General features: G+C 54.0%; 3 protein-coding genes across 20 annotated transcripts; 1 reads left to right on the forward strand and 2 right to left on the reverse strand.

Annotated features, from left to right (window-relative positions):
* Nucleotides 1-668: 668 nt before the first annotated feature.
* On the reverse strand, nucleotides 669-11701 carry BAG6 (BAG cochaperone 6). 18 transcript variants are annotated; one of them, XM_032847221.1, is made up of 26 exons: nucleotides 11441-11701; nucleotides 10655-10781; nucleotides 9451-9568; nucleotides 9151-9347; nucleotides 8862-8915; nucleotides 8624-8698; nucleotides 7763-8001; nucleotides 7109-7238; nucleotides 6440-6637; nucleotides 5986-6238; nucleotides 5567-5671; nucleotides 5348-5455; nucleotides 5113-5225; nucleotides 4921-5008; nucleotides 4431-4714; nucleotides 3744-4035; nucleotides 3417-3586; nucleotides 3179-3232; nucleotides 2951-3053; nucleotides 2731-2855; nucleotides 2408-2554; nucleotides 2251-2310; nucleotides 1998-2144; nucleotides 1811-1918; nucleotides 1140-1286; nucleotides 669-855 (listed from the first exon to the last, which is right to left on the reverse strand). In XM_032847221.1, exons 2-26 carry the CDS (start codon nucleotides 10766-10768, stop codon nucleotides 760-762), a joined length of 3525 nt encoding a protein of 1174 aa, XP_032703112.1. In that variant the 5' UTR covers nucleotides 10769-10781; nucleotides 11441-11701; the 3' UTR covers nucleotides 669-759. The 18 variants fall into 18 exon arrangements, with proteins under 18 accessions (XP_032703112.1, XP_032703108.1, XP_032703106.1 ...); XM_032847217.1 differs by lacking the exon at nucleotides 11441-11701 and adding an exon at nucleotides 11262-11379 and having other exon boundaries at nucleotides 5567-5644; XM_032847215.1 differs by lacking the exon at nucleotides 11441-11701 and adding an exon at nucleotides 11262-11379 and having other exon boundaries at nucleotides 4921-5005.
* A 2000-nt stretch (nucleotides 11702-13701) lies between these two features.
* APOM (apolipoprotein M) lies at nucleotides 13702-16033 on the forward strand. The gene is made up of 6 exons (XM_032847240.1): nucleotides 13702-14077; nucleotides 14473-14627; nucleotides 14917-14990; nucleotides 15089-15187; nucleotides 15359-15457; nucleotides 15887-16033. Exons 1-6 carry the CDS (start codon nucleotides 13964-13966, stop codon nucleotides 15910-15912), a joined length of 567 nt encoding a protein of 188 aa, XP_032703131.1. The 5' UTR covers nucleotides 13702-13963; the 3' UTR covers nucleotides 15913-16033.
* A 113-nt stretch (nucleotides 16034-16146) lies between these two features.
* Nucleotides 16147-18649, reverse strand: CUNH6orf47 (chromosome unknown C6orf47 homolog). The gene has a single exon (XM_032847235.1). It carries the CDS (start codon nucleotides 17806-17808, stop codon nucleotides 16945-16947), a length of 864 nt encoding a protein of 287 aa, XP_032703126.1. The 5' UTR covers nucleotides 17809-18649; the 3' UTR covers nucleotides 16147-16944.
* Between the last annotated feature and the right edge of the window lie 1147 nt (nucleotides 18650-19796).

Here is a 19796-nt window from a genome sequence, read left to right on the forward strand (position 1 = left end):
CGTTTGTTAAAAAAGAATAATAAAAGGATTAAAAAAATTTTCTGTAATGATTTTGGGGATGGGTTGGTTGTTTGCAGTCTCTCGTAGCAGTACAGTGCCCGGGGATCTGGAGTGGTTTTAGGAAATTTAATCCCGATGATCTGTTGTAATAAGCTACCTCAAAATTTGACCACTCAATTACATATTTAAGTCTCATGGGCTGGGAGTTAAGAGCTGGCCTCATCTGGCCAAATCCATTTCTGGGCCAGTGTGTGAGGTCTGTTGGCTTCCAGCACGTTCAAGCACACGAACAGGAGGCCCATCGAACCTGGGATGAGTGCCACCACTGTCAGACTTTGCTAGTCATGCTAAGACTATTTCAGGTCTGCAGTTGCCTGGAGATTGAATGTTTTTTTACCAGATAGTTTGAGAGCCCGATGCTAGCCTAGAAATAGGTTTTGTCCATCTCTGAACTTTCATTTACATGTAAGATGCTTGTGTGTGCTCGCCGTCACCAGGCTTCATTTCAGCATTGTGCCACATGAATAGTAAAACGTAGTGCACGGCTGCTTGCCAGGAAGGTTAAAAGCTGTCTTCTATTGCTGGGTTCCTAGGGACTATTCATTTTAAACAAGCTCAAGGAAGACTGAAAGTACTTAGACTTAAGAAAGACAACTTAGAGACAAAAGAGCCAGGAAAATCTGACTTTTATTTCTTAAATACTGTGAAGGAAGATGGGGGAAATGGTCCCCTGGTGAGGGAGGGCCATAGGGCAAAGAGCTAGGGATCATCAGCAAAGGCCCGGTGGGCATTAGGGAAGCGCTGGGGACTGTAGTTGGGGTCTTCCTGCAGTCGCTTTTGTATATCAGCCCGGAGCTAGAGAGAGAGAGCAAGCAGGTTGGAGAGGCACCAGCCAAGGCCCTAGATCCCAGCAAGCACGCAAGGCCATCCCTTAGGAGCTAGCATTTCCCACCAGCCACACTGGGGAGCCCGATAATGGCATCACTGAGCCTTCCCAGATGCCACTAGGGAGAAACTCTAGAAAACACCAAGTTGTAGCCCCAAACTGACCAGTGAGTCTCTGGAGGGATCAGAGAAGAGGGGCCCTAACCCGACCCCTCCCACTAGACCATCCCTATTCTGCTTCAAGGTGGGGGCACCTGCTGCCTGTAGCTCTCCTGAACCTCTGGTGCCTCCAGGTCCCGGCTCAGGCTCTCGGGGCTCGTCAGGGGCCGAGCTCCGGCTGCCTTAGCTGCCCGGCTCACGGCCTCTGAGAGAAGCAGCTGGGGGCCCTCACCCTGCATCGTCTGGGGGACAGGGGATCGGGAGGGAAAAGAGGATCAACGTCAGATCCAGTGCCACCGCCCAGCTCACCCTTTCCAGGAGCCAACCACTGAGTTTCTAGGCTACCGGAGAAAAGGGAACTGGCCCGCGGGTGATTCTGACCGCAGCAATGCCTTCCTAGTTTTATCTGGCTCTGGCCGAGAGCGCACTGCATGTGCTGGACTTGCTCTTCAAAACACGAGGGGCAGGATGAGTCGAGCCATCCAACACTCAGAGCTAGTCAGTCCACGAGAGGAAGCCCACTTTAAGGGAACAGGCCCCAGCCACAGGGGGGTCAGGTGGCCGGAGGAGGACAGCACTACTGGCGTGCGCTAGCGTGAGGTGTGCTGCCACCACTGTGAGCAAGTCAAATTCCAGGAAGGCTTCCTCGTCCACTCAGCAATAGGACAAGAATAGGAAGAACTCCTTCTAGCTCTAACTAGTCTGATTCTGAACACGACAGGGGAACTGGGATAGAAAAAGATCCTCAAGAAAGAGGCAGACCAACCTTACGTCTCTTGGCAGGCATACCACTGAGGTAGGCATCGCTCAGGGGGGGCTGCGGCTTCACCTTCCGCTGGCTCTGAATGTCCTGCTGGATAATCGGAACCCACTCCTGGGGAGGGAGAAGGTAATGAGGAACTGGCACAACTTCTGCCTGCCCTTGGCCTCCCAGCTCACCTCCTGACACTTACTGGGGGGACTGCAGCTGCCCAAGGCTCTGTCTCAGCTGAAGCTCCATCCTGCTCGTCACGGGAGCCGCCACCCTCGGGAGCAGGAGGTGGCCCTCGGGACATGGCCTCTTCTGCCGTAGTGCCCGGGGCCGGGGAAGCATTCTCCCGCTGCGGTTCAGCAGGAAGATGCAGGCTTCAGCATCCCTAGCCTCCAGCCCTTCCACGTGCAGCCCTCCGCTCCCCATTATCTGGCCCCTTGACCTCTCCCTGGTACCTGAGGCTCAGGGGAAGTTCTTTCTGATCCCTGAACTTCCATTGGCTCCTCAGGAAGGGGCTATGAAATTGGGCAGAGAAGGAGAAAACAAAAGGCCCTCTCAGGCTTCTCTAGTTCCCTCAAGTCCCCTGACCCCATAGTCCATCGGGGCCCTTACCTGGGGGGGATCACCGACCCTGCGAACGTATCTGAGGATGGCATCAGGGCCCACGGGCATGTGCTCCAGAACCACCTGAAGCCTCAGTCCCATCATAGTGGTCAGCCAGCTCACCAAGGATGGGTTCACCCCACGAGACATGCGACGCTGAGGGCAGAAAGCAGCCTTGGAACACAACATCTTCAACCCACTTTTGAAAGGCATCAAAGAGTAAAAGATGACAGTTCAGAGAAAAAAAAGCAAAACAAGACCTGCAGGATAGCAGAGAGAATAGAACTCTAAGAAAGTAAAAGGCTGGAGATGGGGGGCTGGGTGGTGCTTACAATTCGGCCATTGATGACTGCAGCCAGTTCCATCTGCTGTCCCCCCAAGCAGTGCAGGTTGAGGGCCAGGCATTCAAACAGGCCCTGGTTACACAGCTCCAGCAAACGGGCCCCAAATCCACTGTCTGTGGGCAAGATGCGAGGAGGGGACGCTGGCACCCAGCAGCCCTTGTGCCTCTGACACCCCTGATGTCCACGACCCCGCGTGCCTGCCCCTGACCTGTGCAGTGCAGCACGTGAGCGGCAATGCTGTTGAACTGCTCTTGGAGAAACTCCAGGTTTGTCCGGATGATGTCCACGCCAGGCTGAACCTGCACCAGAGACTGAGAAACGAGACACACAAAGCCCAAATCAGGAACCCTGCGGAACTAGGGATCAAGGAGGCAGGAGGAACAGCAGCTACCCTGACAACACCCGGGAGACAAGGGGACGGGGAAGGGCTACTCACAAAACTCTCCCGCACATATTCTTCCAGCCCCGTGATCAACGTGTGGGTTGCCGTCTGTGTGAGAAACAGCACAAGTTTAGAGCCAAGGTCCAGCTCTCAAGACACTGCCCTCCCCTCCACCTCTAGTAAGTCCAGGGCCTTGGGCCGGAGCAATTGCTGCTTTAGGGGATAGACAGTCAGAAAAAGGAATGGAAGCTGAGCAAGAGCTAGAGCTCCGGGGCCCAGGGTATTCATTTACCCGTATGTTACCAGGCGTGGGCTCTTGGCCACCCAAGTAGTGCTGGTGGAAAAAGGATCGCAGCTGAGGCTGGAGCCGCTGCAGTGGCTGGAAATGGCCATGAAGAAGCATCACCACGTCCACCATGGAAAAGTTCTGGCACAGAAGAGAGAGCAGGGCCCCAAAGAATCCTGGGAACAGGAGCCGAAGTCAGCAGTGGCCTTTACCACCTGGCCTGCCCACCCACCGCCAGCCTGTCAGCCTCATCCCACCTCAGCCACATCCCTTGACAGAGGCCGTCGACCTGCCCCTCCCTGGAGAAGGCCAAGGCACCCCCGGCTTGCTCACCGAGGGCCCCATCAGCCCCAGGCTCAAAGATGTTGCTGGATCCACTGAGGCGCTGTATGAAAGCGGCGATACTCTCACTGCTGCCAGCCCGGGCCCCCAGGGAGCCCAGCAGGGAGTTCAGAACACCCTGCACCACGGAGGTAAAAAACTCCGGTGAAAGGCTCTCAAGACCCAGGCCTCCAGGACTCCCTGCGCCACCTGAAGGGGACCCCGGTGGGGGCATAGTCTGCTGCTCGGGGGCCGGGGGTGGGGGCGGGGGTGGTGGAGGGGGCGGAGGCGCCGTCTGTGTTGCCTGGCAGACAGAGGAGGAACACACAACAGAAGACAAGGTGAGAATGGGAACAAGGCACCAGTAAGGCACACACCAAAAGGAGCCTGGAAGATGGAGAGCTCCGCTCTGGTCTTTACTCCCGGAAGCAGAACAAGCACGTGTGGTCAGGCGGCAGATGCAGGCGGAGCGCTAGCCCCTCTCCTGCTGAACGGGTTAGGTACGAAAGCAGCCTTCACAGCCCTGTCCTCCTCTTCCAAATGGGGGGCAGGGATCAGTCAAGGAAGTCCCAGGGCTCCCTCCCACCGACAGGCCCCCAGAGGCGGGAGCCCAGCAGCAATATCACAGCAACAAGACGCCGGTGCCTAGCTGGGCTCAGGGAAAGGGAGGGTGAGCCGAAGAGCAAGCCAGCCACTCACCTGCAGAAAGTCAGTCATGCCCTGCAGAAAGGCGGGGACGCCGGGCATCGCCACGGTGATGGTGGGAGAAGCCATGCCAGACCCTCCGGCACCAGGCCCCGCCGGCCCCAGCAGGTTCCCCAGGAGCTGAGAGAACTGCAGGTCGGCCGCGGAAGGTTGAGGGGGTGGAGGCTGGGCGGGCCCCCCAGGAGCAGGGCCGGCTGTGGTAGCAGTGTTGGTGGTGCCGGCACTAGCTGAAGCAGTGGCGGGGGCCGGAGGCGGAGCCATTCCTGGAGTCCCCTGAGCTAGAGAGACCAAAAGAGAAAAGCTAAACTCTAAGGAAAAACGAAGACACCACAGCACTGCTATTCCGGCCTCCCCAGCACAAAAGCAAAGACAAAGGACCTATGCAGAGATCAGGGAAGTACCCGTGAGACCAGGAGAGGAGCACCAGCCTCCAGAGCTGTGTGGCCATCCCTTCGCTGGGGGGCGGCGAGGAACAAATACTCACCCACGAGAACAGGCTGCATCAGAAGCTGCCCCACAAGTCCGCTCACCATCTGGGCCAAAGAGGCATTTGTACCCAGCCCGGCCCCCTGCTGAATAGAGAGAGGGGAGGCTTTCAGTCCTGCCCTATCCATTCCCCACCAGAGGATTCTCTCCCCAGACTCTCCCCCACCAGAACTCCTGCACCCTTACTCACTAGAGTACCCGAGACAGGAGGCCCCCCAGGATGGGAAGGCCGAGCCTGTGGAGGGGTGGGCCGGGCTATCACCACCCGGGTCGGAGCTGTCGGAAAGCCTGGCACCTGCTGTCCTATGGGTGGCAGAGGGGAGAGACCAAAGAGGGCTGAGGGCTGGGCCCCGGCCCGCCAGCCAGCAGCACCCACCACCGTGGACCGTTCCCCACCTCCCAAGCTTCCCCTTTCGGGTCATTACCTGCGGCCGCGGAGGCAACAGCTGCCACCATGGCCTGATGAGTGATCTGGTGGGCGACGGCGTGCATGAACTCAGGGGGCAGGGAGGGCAGCTGGATGAGGGTGGAGCCTGGGGGGCGGGTCTGATGTAACCTTGAACCTGGACCCCCTTCAACCCACCCACTCGGCCCTACCCCTTCTCTACCCAGAGCTCAGCCTGCTCTGATGCCCTTACTCTTACCCAGGGTCTGGCCATGACCAGGGGGTCCTAGGGGGCCAGTGGGAGCACTCGGAACTCCACCGGGCTGTGTGCCAGAATCTGGGCAGGGAGACAGAGAGAGTGGCCCTGAGACAGGCGGGGCTGAGGCCTAACTGTACCCTCCTGAGATCAGCATCCTTCGGGCCCCACCCTCCACCAGAAAGCCTGCCTTTCCCTCCATCTGGACAGGGAGGAGGCACTCCCTTCGCCAAGCATACAAATCTGCAAGGACTAGTCCCTCCTCCCCAAACGAGCAGACTAATGCTTCTGCCCCCGCTCCTCTGCTCCAGCAGCCGGCCGTGGCCTCCCCTGTCCGCATCTTTGCTCCCTCACACCCCCATGCCAACCCATGTCCCGTGTCGTGTACAGCTCTGCTCTACCAACGACTGGCCCTAACTCACCTTGGATGTTCATGTGCATCATGACCACGGGTTCCACGCTCTGGTGGGAAATCCGGATGACCCTTGGGTGGCTGGTGGTTGGTGGGGGAGCTGGCCCTGGCGGGGGAACCCCCTCGGTGGAGGACTCAACAGTGGTAGAAGTGGGAGCCAGGGACGAGGCCTGCCCAGGACCAGGGGGAGCTGCCTCCGCACTGGCAGCCGGCGGGGGCCGAGTCCCATTCCCCGTCATGGTCACAGTGGTTCCCACGTTGATCTGGAGGAGATGGATAAGGCAGGAGTGAGGAAAACAAGAGCCTAACCAAGGGCACCCAAGACAGACTTCTCAAACCTCTCCATTTTCCATCCCTTTGTGTTTCCAAAGTCCCTACCCCTGTCACTTCAAGCCTGATAGCTACTCTGGGTTGTTCCACCAATAGCCATGCATTGTCCAACCCTCCAGTCTCACCCAACCCACCTGAATGGGGATGGCTGCCTGCTGGAGCACCATGGGAGTGGTGTAGTGTGACATGGGCCGGACCACGTGCAGGTGTCGCGGGGGCGCACAGGCCAGATTGCAACGCAGGTCCGACAGCGCCACGAAGGTGTTGCCCAGCAGCCGCAGGCTCTCTCCTACCAAGTTAATCAAGCGCTGATCCTCTTCGCGCCCCTCTTGCTGTTCCCCCGGGCCAAGCACAAAAGAAAAATGTATTAGGCTGAAATGAACCTCAGTAACAAAAACAGTAACACCCCTGAAGAACACCACGCTCTCTACATCTTTGGGCACAGCCTGGGAAGCTTCTGGGTGGGCCTGATCTCGGCAAATAATTTCTATTTCACATATACAAAAAGTTTGCTAAATGATCAGCACGTCATCACCTACTCCTCTCCCTCACTCTACATAAGCTTCCTAACTCCCTCTACATGAGCTTCCTGAGTAACTCACTCAAAGAACTGAGAAATAAAAACATTAGACATCTCCAAGATTATCACCTTCCCTAAAAGGGAAAAAAGGTCACTTACTTCCATGTCTACAAAAAAACCCGTTTTGTTGCAGACAATGTCATTTTGGGGGGGAAAGGGTTATCTGCATTTCAGCCCGTTCCACATGGGACACAATGGGGGTGAGGGGGCAGGTGGTGCTCACGTTGTTGTTGTAGTCCGTGGTGGCAGCGGCACCCAGAACCTCGTAGTAGCGCTGCAGGAAGGGCTGAAGGCGGCTCTCCAGCCGCTGGAGCTCCTGGAGCACTTCAACATACTCCGCCGGGGAAGGATGGCTGTGGGCGACCCCAAGAGAGTGAGCTGAGGCTTTCCTCGGATCCCCAGCCTCCCAGCTGACCTAGACTATGCTGCCCTCTCTCTCCGCAGCCTCCCACACCCCTGGCTCAATCCCTTCCAGGACCAGCAGAACATCCACCCTTCACCTCCACCCACAGTGAGACAAGGACAAGAAAACAATTGCTTCTACCTTCCCCACATGACCCCATCCCTATGATGGCAAGGAACGAACTCTGAAGGAAGAAACGGTGCCTGTGTGAACTCAGAGAAGAGAGTCTTGATTGGGCTCAGGAACCACCATCTAGATTCCCTTGCCCCAAGGATAGCAGTGCTTCCGGCTCAAATGCCAGCCCCAACCCCACTCAGGTGGTCCAGAGCCTCTCTCTGCCCCTCTATGCTAACCCTAGAGGTAACACTGCCCGGTGGTCCCCCCATTCTTCCATCGGACCGGACCCTTCCCGGCTCTCATCCTTCACTGAGGACCCCCCACCCTCCTCCCAAAGGGTCCCTTCAGGGTTCTCACTTGGGTGCATTTGTCTCTGGGGCAGGCGTTGGGCCCACAGGGGCTGGGCCAGAAGGGGTGAGTTCTGGGCTCTGGGCTGGGGCACGCTCCTCCACTTCTTCCGCCTCCATGGGCTCCCGAGGAGGCACTTCACTTTCAACTGGTTCTGATGTTTGAGAGCTCAAGGCTCCAGGCTCTGGGACCACAGTCGGCATCTGTGGGGGCGGCTGACTGTGCTGTGCTTGGGGTCCCCCTCGACACTGAAGGGGAGAGATTCAGGATACCAAAGGCAGGATGAGACTGCCACAGATTACTCAGTAAACAGAGAACAAGTTGCAGAAGAAGCTCTAACTAGGCTCCCTGAAAGCAGGGCTTTGCACCTGTCTCTTTGACCCTCCAGCAACCAGCACAAAACTTAACAAGACGCATAATAAATAAACTATTAATATTTGAGAGTTACTAACAGAAAAGAGAAATGATGGTTCCCTAAACCTCCACGAGGAGAATAAAAAAAAAAAAATCACACGCTACAGTCACAACACAAACTAATGAAACTGGGACATCTCAGCATCCAATATAGTCATTAAGAAACTAAAAAAGCATGAACTGTTTTCTGTAATTGAAAAAAGATGCCACAAGAGTTATCTACTAAGTCTGCAACACACTTTCCAAATACCAGGCACCCAAAGGTTTGGCAAGGACAAGACAGCCCAACAGAGATACTTTTTCTGCCCCCAAAGAGTGAAGACTGCAGAGAAGAGACCAGATTAGGCAGGAAGAATCCAGCTGATCTGGCCAGTCACGCCTTCGCTGCCAGGCAGACACAGAACGGTAAGGGAGAATGAAGAGACAGACCAACCCTAGCCAGCCTCGCCCACTGACCTCCATCCGGGATAGTAAGGTCTGTATATCCCTGATCATGTGCTGAGCCATCACCAGCCGTACTCGGGGCTCACTCTATACAGTAAGAAAAATAAAATGAGGGTACGTCTGAGATAGAGGCATGAACTCTACCATCCACTGAACCAGGACCCAGCCAGCTCCTCAGCCAGGTCCTCCCCCAACCTTATGGCCTCCTTCTCCCAGATCCCCTTCCCTGACCCTCCCAGGCCCGTGATACCTGAATCGGGGCCTGTTCCATGTTGATGTGAACATCCACAGCAGAGCCGTCACTCTGGGAAAAGGGTAAGGGAAGTTGCTCTGGGAGAAGCCAAATACTAAGGCCCCCACACCTCCAACTCATTCTTTGGAGCCCCACCCTTTTTCTCAAAGACTGAGGCCATATCAGACCTCAGGAACCTGGAAACCTAATCTAAACACTGAGACTCCTATCTTATGAGCTCTCTGCTATTACCACAACCAAACCACCCTTCCCCACAAAAACTGGCCTAAGTGGAACACAAGCTTACAGGAAGGTTGAAGGTTCCAACCATGACATAGCTGTTGGCATTCCGGTCATGAACAGAGGCCCCAGGCCCCCGTGTACCAGATGGGGGTCCTCCACCATGGGTGGCTGAGGCAGAACCTATCCCAGAAGATGCCCCAGAAGGGAGCTGAGTCTGAGGAGGAGCCCGTTCCACGAGGTGAATAACCTTTCCCCCAACATCTGCAAAAAAAAAAAAGATACACACCAAGGCATTATATGATCAGGTAAGCCCAAAGCCTCGGCTCATCCCTCAACCTCTGAACTGCCTCCCCCAAACTCTTACTGTATTCCTGGAGCTTCTTATCATCCTGCAGAACTCGTCCCTGATAAATGAGCCGTTGTTTCTCAGAGGGAATGCTGACAGAGGCAGCGATGTGCTCTTTAAACTCCTTTACATTCATCTACAAGGGAAAGACACCAAAAACCATCAGTGAATGTAGGAAAATGGAAAGGACAGAGTGGGACAACTGACTTTTGGGAGTGAGGGGTAAAAACCACTCAATCATAACATCACTACCCATTTGTCTTGATTGTGAGGTAATTATTGTGCAAAGCCCCAAACTAAGACATGTTAACACCTGTCAAAACAGACAATAAACATTAAAAACTTCAGGTTATGTGCCCACAAGAAAATTATGTGGCTGAGAAACAGAAAAGCTAACTGACATTCCCTTCTCTCCCTGGCTCCCAAAGGAATGTGTGTCTACAGATACCAGTGACCCTCCCCAAACACAAAATGATACAACTCTGCAATCTCAAAGAGAAATGCAATGACAAGGAAGGGGGGAGCAAAAAAATCAAGTTAAGGAAAGAAAACTCAACGGAGCAGAAAGAGAATAAACACTTTCCTAACTGGACAAGTGAGTCTTCATAAAGTATCAGACTATTTATATACAACTCTTCACAAAGGCCCAAACGGTTTTTTTGTATACATTTTAAAAGCTATGGACCAACCCCTCAAGATTCTGTCTCCAAGTATCACAGGAATTAATGGCACAAACAGCTTTTAATGTGTCTGGCATTAAAATCAAAAGATTCAAATTATGCCACAGATACTAGTAATTCCACTCAACAGTCTGTTAGGGATCTACCTGAGCTATGGGCTCTGATTTCTAGCCTTTAAAAACATAATACAGACCTGACCGATTTTTGCTTTTAAGACTTGAATTTTGGATCTCTGTTTCCCTTCCCAAAGGCAGGAGCCATGTCTGTCCCTTTGGGCTGGGGTTCACTCATGCTGGGGTTCACTCGTATTTCCCTCTGTGCTGAGTTCTACCAAGGTGGAAAAAGGCAGAACAAAATCTGCCTCATTCAACAGAAGCCATACCTTCTCACTCAACAAGAAACACCAAAAATTGTCCTAAGATATGAACAAAGGAACCAATGAAAGAAGATTCAAAGACCAAAAAATCAGGCTCTTCTCTCAGGATAAGAGGCCTGTAAGAGTTAGAGTTAATGGGTGTCTTCCAGAAGTGATGGGGTCTCACCTGGGCCCCCACAATAAAGGTCCGAGTCTGAGAGTCCAAGGTCTTCACCAGCACCTCCAGGCTGTCAGGTTCCTCCATACTGGTAGTGGTACTGGTACTATCACTGGGCTCCATGGCCGACAGCTCCCTAAGGAAGAATAGAGGGAGGGAGGCCTGCTGTCGCCCAAAGCAGATTTTATATACCCGGAAGCCTCTCCGGTCTGAGTCTCCGCCCTAATACCTAAAGAGTTTCTCCCACACAAGCACACACACTCACACCCGCCCCCATCCCCCTTCTGATTCCGGGGCACGGGGAGAGAAACACAAAGGGCAGGAGACCGACGGCACAGGGAGCTAGAGGACGGGAAGATGGGAGGGGCTCCATGATGCCAATCACAATAAGGGAGGGCCAGTCAGGCTAGAGAGCCGGGAAAGTAGGAAACAGGAGACCAGTGTCATCACCAGTCGCGATACCACAAAGGCCCCAAAGGTCGGCAAACCCTGGGGAGCACACGAGAGCGGGGGATCGCGCCAGAGTCTGCGGAGACAGTGGTTTCGCGCACGCGCGCCACGCCACGCCCATCGAACCCGCCTAAGTCACGACAGACCCGAGATGACGGACACTCACGGGGGGCCAGACTGGCTAGCTGCCCCCCTCTTCCGCCTTCCCTCGATGCTCCAGCAGAGCGGCGCAACCAACACACACCAAACACACAGCAGACACACAGACACACACATACAAACACACACACCCCACCACTACCAACACCACCACCCCGGGCCCCGCCCCCGAGTTCCTCACGGTACCGTCACTTCCGGTCTCCCCCAACTTGCCACCGATGGCTACTTCCGTTTCCCCGATAGTATTTGGGGATCGCTAGGCGGTACTTCCGGCTCCCCCCAGGTCCCCAAGCTTAACTTTTGTGGGGCACGATGAGGAAGTTCGCGGCCCCAAACAGTGAATTCCTTGGGGCAAGACGGGCAGGGGCCGGCCGGGATGGGAGGGAGCCGAGCACCCCGAGGAGCCGCCACCACCGTCGCCCGGGGGACCGTACTGCGCCTGCGTCCGTCGCAGTACGCATGCGTACACTCTTAGGCACCTCCCCACCCCCGCTAACGCTGTTCATTTTTTCTGTGCACGCGCTTGAGCCTTGGGAGGTTGGGGTGGCTACTATAAATGCCTGAAAGTAATTACCAGATGAGATGCTATTCTTCGAGAGGCTTTGGACAGTTGTGTGCCTCTTGGGAGTTTGGGGACTGGGGATTGTGCCTCATGAATCTATGTTAAAGTCTTGGACAGCAGACAATTTGAGGCGGCACTGTGCTGGCCTCCTAAAATTCTGTCATCTCACTCCGGCCATCGCGGCGCTACTCCTTCGGCGCCTCCGGAAGTCATCGTTTCTTTAGGCGGTTGGAGGCGGCTCGCGTGCGATCGCGTGGTTGGGGCTGACCTCGGTGCTGCCCGGTGGGCGTTCGGCGGGGTGGGCGCCATATTCCTCGCCGGCGGTGTGCCCAGGAGGACACGCCATGTTCTGGAGCAACTGAGGATTTACTGCTTTTCAGGACTTTCGTCAGAAAGGGCGCCTCAAAGTTTGGGAATTGGGAGCGAGTGGAGTCAGACTGGACCGAAAGCCAAGACTTCGATCCTGGGATATTGAAGGGGCCGTCGAAGGGCTGGCGCAGGCTGCAGTCGATGGGCAGACTTGGCAGTCGGCACCCCACCCCCGCCCTCGGGCAGGGCCCCTGGCCCCGCGGCGCTTCGATTTAGACACGCCGCGTTGCTGCCCGCCTGGCTGCCCCGGGTGTCCACAGCCTTTCTGGAATTGGTAGTTTCTACCCAGGTCCCAGTACTGTTTCAGTTAAGAGGTCTAATAAACACCTGTTCAGCGAGCACTTGGTGTGTGCCCGCCAATTTGCTCAGGATTTTTCGTATTGTCCCATTTAAAAGCCTTTAAACGCCTGAGATAGTTACTACAACTTACAGGGGAGCACACTTAGGTAAATGTAAGTGGCAGAACTGACAAGTCTAGGCTTACCAGACCGTAGGTCAAGCACTTCTACTTTACTGCCCCAGTAAATTGTTGTATTATATATATATTTGCTTCTTATTATAAAAAGTGGCAAACATTACCTCCAAATGTTATAATGGGCTCTCATATACCCGTCACCCAGTTGATTCTTTTCAACTAAATCGCAAGCCCACAGCAAGCCTCACCTCTTAGAAATTTTTTGGCATTGTGTGGCTTATACATAACCTTTTGAGGAAGCCCCATCTTTTATGGCATTAATTGGCCCACCCACTTGGCACTATCCAATGAGTGCCTCTTGACAATTCTTTCCGTACTATTATTTGAGAACCTATAGCCCACCAGAAACTGTAATAGGTGCCTTTACAAACATTAATTATAGCGAATATTTACTTGGGAATTAACTATGTGCAGGCCTTTGCTAAGGGCTTTACATGCATTATCTCTTTTAATCCTATGAGACTGATGATTTGGTCATCTTAGAAGTGAAAAAAAAAAAAACAAAAAAAACCAGGCATAGAGATTAATAAAATTGTCCAAGATCTAACAAATAGTGGAGTTAGGGTTTGCACCCATTCTGTCTAACACCAATATCTATCCTCTTAACCCTTATGTGACGTAGCCTCTTCCTTCTAGTAATAAATGTTGCGTGAAGGAGTTCGCATCAGTGAACTTTTCTCAGGGGTGTACATACTGTTCCCCTAATTACAAACTTCAGAGAGAAGGCCTCCCATCCACCAGGTCCCAGCACCTGGTTCATACCTGTTCTAAATAACTTACCAGGCTGTGTACTGCAATGATTTGTTTCGTTTACACAGCTAGTTATTTTTTTTTTCTGCTCTCAAGGCCAGGAACTATGTCATTCATTTTTATGTCTCTAGGGCTTAGCTGGGCAAACAGCTGGGACTCACAACAGTTTGCTAGTGAATGAATGAAAGAATCAGTTCACCTCTCTTCAGTGCTATACAACAGAACAAATATCAGCTCAGATATTTGTTGTGGCTGAAAGACCACAGGCTTCTACCTAGAGGACTCAGCTCATAATTCCTGAGACACCCTGGACATGCCAGGGTATATTATGGAGTGTGATGGCATCTAGAAGAGGGGGAGGAAGGCCCAACACCGTGGGTAATCCAGACTTGGGCTGGAAAACAAGGTTGAAGTTACTCATTAGCAGGTGAAAGGGTCAAGGGTCAAGGCAAGGGGGCTGGAAGCAGAGTGGACTGAATAACTAGCAGGGGGAGAGAGAGCAGTTAAGGCACTGGCCACTTCACGAAGAGCACCAGCTCCCTCCTGCCTGAAGATGTTCCACCAAATATGGGCAGCTCTGCTCTACCTCTGTGGTATTCTCCTTAACTCCATCTACCAGTGCCCTGAGTACAGTCAACTGACAACTCAGGGAGTGGATGGGAAAGAGGTATGGACTGAGAATGGGGGAAGCCGATGGTGGGGGCTCTGAGGGACTTGGGTGGGTTGCCTAGGATGACCAGAACCACGCTGGGAAAGGAACGGAGGAAGGGTGTGTCACAATAATGAATGTGAGAACAAGTTAAAAAAAAAAAAAATATATATATATATATTAGTACTATGGCCATCAATGTGGAGACATGGTAGAATTGGGAGGTGGGTGGTTACTCAGGGGCCACAAAGGAAAAGTCACTTAATGACTTCCTGTCATAACCCAGCACCTCATTGGGAAAAAGCAGCCGCCGCTCCACTGCTAAGTCCTGCCGTCTTAAGAGTGATGATGAAGAGGTTGAATGGGCCCTGCAGTGGGGACCCACCCTCTACTGATCCCCTCGTTCTCTGCAGTTCCCAGAACCACACCTGGGCAGGTGGTACTTTATCGCAGGGGCAGCTCCCACCAAGGAGGAGCTGATGACTTTTGACGCTGTGGACAACATTGTCTTCAACATGGCTACAGGCTCTGCCCCCACGAAGCTCCAGCTTCGCGCTACCATCCGCATGTGAGTGGTGAGCAGTCAGAGGCACCAGGAGTGGCAGTCTCTGCCCAGAAAATGAGGGCCCACCCACAAAGAGCTGGGTTCTTTGGGATAGCCACTATTTTTGGCCCACTGAGTTCAAAAGTTCTCTTAGTTTCCCTCTGAAGAGAGATGGGCCTAACCAACTGTCCCTTGGTAGCCTGAAACCCAAAGAGACCCAGACTTCAAAGAGAAATAAGATGGAATAAACAGAGGCTGGTACTGTGTGGCTGGGGTGTCACTCAGTCTTTCGTCCTTGCCACCACTTCTGCAGGAAAAATGGACTCTGTGTGCCCCGGAAATGGATCTACCACCTGACTGAGGAGAGCACAGATCTTAGAACTGAAGGTTGGTTCTCTCCAGCCCTCACCCTCCCCAAGTCCCCTGGGCTTGCTTGTTTTTGCCTCTCTGTCCTCACACTCTCCACCAAACCCCCGCCCCAACAGGCCGCCCTGACATGAAGACCAAGCTCTTCTCCAGCTCATGCCCCGGTGGAATCATGCTGAAAGAGTCAGGCCAGGGTTACCAGCGCTTTCTCCTCTACAGTGAGTGGGGATGCCAGGCAGGAAGGGTTGGAGAGAGACAACGGGAGGGCAGGAGAGCCTCTCACTCTGGGCCCTATGATATCATCCCAGGAGGGGCTGGGTGCCGTCCCTACCAGGGAGGTACTGAGAATCTGGGACTTTGATGGGCCTGGCCCTGCCCTGCTCTTCCAGGTCGCTCACCACACCCTCCTGAGAAGTGTGTGAAGGAATTCCAGTCCCTGACCTCCTGCCTGGACTTCAAGACCTTCTTACGGACTCCCAGGAATCAAGGTGAGGGGGTAAAGTCCCACAGAAGAGGACTAGGACTCACCAAGTCTTCTGCAGGTGCCGGATGAAAGGGACTCAAGTGATGTCACTGGAGGACATGGTCAAAGGCTGACATCATTAGAGTGGCTGTGCTGACACATCCATTTGTGTCATAGGCTGTGATGGCACCAGAAGGATGTGGCCAAGAGCTGTGGTGTTGGTGTCACCTGAGGGAGCCAGGATGGGCTCTGGGCTACTCAAAAGAGAGGTTTCTTGAGTTTCCGGTGGATAAAAGGGGCAGGGGGCGAGACATATAGGGGAAAGGGCTTCAGGGACCCCTTCTTTGATGTGGGGAAAAGCAGGAATGCATTCTCCTTCACCCCATTACCACCAACCTTTTCTCCCTGGAGTTCTTTCCTTTCCATTCTCTTCTTTTCTCCCTCCTCCCACCAGAGGCCTGCGAGCTGTCCAGTAACTGACCTGTGGCTTCATCTGTGCCCCAGATGGATATGGTGGGAGCTGCAATTGTGCTGTGGGGAAGAGAAGCTGGAGACTCCCAGCTCCCTTTCAAGAGTAATAAAGATGATTTTTCAATCCTCATCTCATTTTGGGCTTGTCTCCAGAAAGCAATCCCCCCATCTCCATTTCAGTACTCCCCCTGGACCTTCTACCACCTAAACCCCCAGCTGGCCGGCGTCAGGAAGGACTCTAAGTGATGGTAACTCTCTTTGTAGTGGTATATTTAGGATTTGGTATGATTACAGTTGTTTATTGCTGAGTGTGCAAACCCCTAACCTGAGTGAGAACTCCAAGCTCCAGTGCTTCCCCATACTGCCTGTCTGAGCTGCCAACCCCTCTGAATTGGCCCTCCTGCCAATACTGCCTGCACCATCCCCACCTTCCCCTGGCTCCTGGGACCACCCAGATCCTTCCTGCAGGCCCCTGTCACTGTTGGCTGCTATCCACACCCCTTAATCCACCCACCTCACAGTCCCATTCTTCCTTAGGTGGCTCAGATCCTAGGATCCAAGGGCTCCCTTCGGTCTCCAACCACCCTCTAACCCTAGTTAGAGGCCTGTCTGTCCTGTCTCTGGTCTCTTCCACCCCTGGGTAGTTTTGAAAGGTAAAGAGGACTCTTTAGTCTTTATTGTTCACCACCACACTTATTTTTTTCTTTTAAAAAGTAAAGGTGGAAAGAAAAAACTGGAAGTGGGAGAAATGTAAAAGCAAAAAGTAACAACAGCTGGTGAATTCAAGGACAATATCCCCATTGTCCATAAACAGATATCCTAAACAGCTCTACTCTCTCTTGTGTATGAAGGGGGGCCACGCCCTCACCCTCTGGGGTTTCTTCCCCATCCCTGAGGTCCCTGTGCTTACAATCTGGGTCATGGCCCCCACTTTCCTCCTACAGGCCACACTATCTTCACTCTTGCTCCCACCCCACTCAGGATGGGGGTACTAGGTCACACCTCATCTTGCAGTCACAGCCCCTTTCCTGGGTGTCCCCTCTATTCCTCACCCTCCCTCTCCAATTTCTCGCCATCCAAGTCAGTGGCCTCCTCCTCTCCACTGGGCTCCCGGAGGCTGACAGCCAGCACCAGGGCCTGAAGGAGACCAAAGAGGCAGGCAAAGTGCAGGGGGTGAGCAGTAAGTAGGCTCAACACAGCATGGAGCCCATGCAGGGCAGCCAGAAAAGACAGCAGCCCATGCAGCCAGAGGCCCAGCGGTCCACGCAGGCCCAATGCATCCAAAGCTGCTCTCAGAGGCCGTGAGCACAGCCCCAGCAGGGCTGAGGCCAGCAGCTCCAGCAGGTGGAGAGTCAGGTTGGTTGAGATCTGCAGACACTCCTCTGGGCCCCCCAGGTACTGCAAGGGAGCTCCTGCTCCCCCACCTGGATCCCCACGCAGCCAGCCCAGCAGCTTCTGACGCCGTCCTGGCTTCTCCACTGGGGCTTCTGGCCCAGGGGGGCTTAGTACCCCTTCAGGGGACACTCCAGGTCTGGTGCCACTTGAGCCCACAGGATCCTGGCCCTGTTTGAGAACAGTCCCTCCAGTCCCCAGTCTCCCAGACTCTTCAGTGTTAGAGACAGTCTTGTCCCACTTGAAGGAATCCATTTTGTTGTTTCGCAGTTGCTCATCTCGGACCTCCCTACTTGGTTCTGAAGCAGCCTCAGAGCTCCTCCGTGATCCTGGGTCCTTGGTCTTGAGAGGCCCCACATCTCCCATGGTTTCTGGGGCACTATCCCAGTCACTCCCTGAATTCTCAGAGGAGCTGTCCACTACTCTGAGTTCTGGGGCAGGCAAGTCGGGCTTCGTTGGTTTCCGGCGGCCCCAAGGGCGAGGTAGCCAGCCACTAAGCCGTCGCAGGAACATGGTTGGGATGTGTAGTGAGCCCCCAAATTCTGGGGCTGCTTCCTGGAATTGCTTCTATTCTGTTTGGAACTCAGCCCTCAAGTTTGGGGGCTGAGTGTCTCCTCAGAAGCCAGAGTCTGTTCAAGCTCAGAACAACTGCTGTTTCGTGAGTCCTACTCTGAATTCACAAGTGGCTCCCCACTTTTCTGGATGTCCTGCGGCCTCAAGTGTGGCAAATGGCTTGTTCCTTTTCAGTTTTGAGGTAAAGTGGGGAGGCACATCCAAATTCATTCACCACCACCCCAAAACACAAGATTCAGGCCAAGAATCCCCAGGATCTGACAAGGCCTGGGTCACCCCCACGGTGTCCTCCCTGGGTTTCTGGGTTACCTTTCCTACAGGCAGCACCCCAAATTTCACTCACCAAGGCCACGCCCCAAGGTGCCCCAGAAACTGGGGAGGCGGTGCTCCATCCAAGAAGGAAGGAAGGTGGCCCTGGGTCTCAGTTGCTCCCAGTCTGGAGAGTGCTGAACTGCTGACCTAAGGGAGCTCAAGCAGGCAGTCTCTTACTGGGGGTTAGGAGAGAGGTGTTCAGCAAACTCCTGCCAGCAGCGTTCTTTTCTCGATTTAGAGAGCTAGGAATCCTACAAAGTGGCCCGACCGGTCCCCGAGCACGCAGGTGAGACGCGATCTCCGCAAGGTCAGGCCAGAGATGTCCTGGGAGATTCTCGTCGCGAGGCCAAGCGCGGGCCTGCCTGGGGACCCAGGCGTCCGGGCTTTGCGCGCTGCGACTCTTCCCGGGCCCGGCGTTGGGGCCGCGGCCTCAGTAGGCCGCCCGGAGCCGCAGAGCCCGGAAGCAGCTGCACCGGGGCGGGAGAGACAGACGGGGGCGGGGCCCGCAGTTCGCGGGGCGGACCCTACGGATCCACCGCCCCCCGCGCCCCCGCGCCGTTAGTAGCGCCACTCCGCAGGGCGCCAGCTGAGGTCTAGCAGGGTCGGGGCAGCAGTATAAACCTAACAATCTCTCTCCGTCGCCCATACGTCCCTGGGTCGCCAGTGCTCCCCTAAACTCCTCCGCTCCCTTTAGCCTCCTGCTCTTTGGCTCTTCCCTGCACCCTCCACCCCCAACTCCTCCTTTTCATGTCCAAGACTTCATGAAAGGCTTTTCCGGAAAAGGACTCTGCTTCCTTAGGCCTTGTGTAGATCTTTCCTGTCCCTCCATGCAGATCTTACTTCCTGGGTCTGACAACAGTGAGCTCTCCTTAGGCCCAGCACCTGGTATGAGCAGCAGAAGGGAAGGGGAGACAAGTGTTGACAAACAGAACATGCTTCCTGCCCTCAGGCGTTTTCAGGTTGTAAAATGAAGAACCCTGACTTAAAGTTTACATTTGGGAGGCCAAATGTACACTGGGACGTTCGGGTTCTAGTTCCGCTATCATCCTAGAAGCCAGATATCCTTAGGCCCTTCCAGCCCATTGGCCTCTTCCTATAAGACCCTGTCTACTCTCATCACCTCCATGAACTTTCCCAGGCTTCCCCTATCACCATGCATTGTATATTTGAGCACATAGCTGCCTCCTCCTCTAGCTGTAAGCAATTAGAAAGTTGGGAATATGTCTTACTCCTCTTCTTAGCATATAGTATTTGATCTTGTTTAAAATTGAGTAATTGAGGGGCCCCTGGGTGGCTCAGTGGGTTAAACCTCTGCCTTCAGTTCAGATCATGATCTCAGGATCCTGGGATCAAGCCCCACAACAGGCTCTCTGCTCAGCAGGGAGCCTGCTTCCCCCTCTCTCTGTCTGCCTTTCTGCCTACTTGTGATCTGTCTCTCTCTGTTAAATAAATAAATAAAACATTTTTAAATCATTAATTGAAAAAATAAAATAAAAACAGTGATTGAATTGGCTGAAGTCAGGAGATGCTTCCTGGGGTAGGCGAGACTGGCATAGAGCTTGGGCAATTCCTGGTTCAGGAGACTGAAAGAATAGGTGGGGCATTCCAGGCAGGGG

The sequence above is a fragment of the Lontra canadensis genome, unplaced genomic scaffold (genome assembly GCF_010015895.1).
Source record: "Lontra canadensis isolate GAN:19392208 unplaced genomic scaffold, GSC_riverotter_1.0 scaffold186, whole genome shotgun sequence".
In the NCBI taxonomy this organism is placed as follows: Eukaryota; Metazoa; Chordata; class Mammalia; order Carnivora; family Mustelidae; genus Lontra; species Lontra canadensis.

Excerpts from the sequence above, each read along its gene's own strand:
- BAG6 (XM_032847214.1), bottom strand. The coding sequence starts at position 11,371 with ATGTGTGTGTCTGTGTGTCTGCTGTGTGTTTGGTGTGTGTTGGTTGCG. Across the intron at positions 6,638-7,108 it reads CCACGGACTACAACAACAAC|CAAGAGGGGCGCGAAGAGGA; the intron begins GTGAGCACCACC and ends CCGGGGGAACAG. Across the intron at positions 3,054-3,178 it reads AATATGTGCGGGAGAGTTTT|TCTCTGGTGCAGGTTCAGCC; the intron begins GTGAGTAGCCCT and ends CTCGTTTCTCAG.
- APOM (XM_032847240.1), top strand. The coding sequence starts at position 13,964 with ATGTTCCACCAAATATGGGCAGCTCTGCTCTACCTCTGTGGTATTCTC. Across the intron at positions 14,078-14,472 it reads AGGGAGTGGATGGGAAAGAG|TTCCCAGAACCACACCTGGG; the intron begins GTATGGACTGAG and ends CGTTCTCTGCAG. Across the intron at positions 14,991-15,088 it reads CACAGATCTTAGAACTGAAG|GCCGCCCTGACATGAAGACC; the intron begins GTTGGTTCTCTC and ends CCGCCCCAACAG.
- CUNH6orf47 (XM_032847235.1), bottom strand. The coding sequence starts at position 17,808 with ATGTTCCTGCGACGGCTTAGTGGCTGGCTACCTCGCCCTTGGGGCCGC.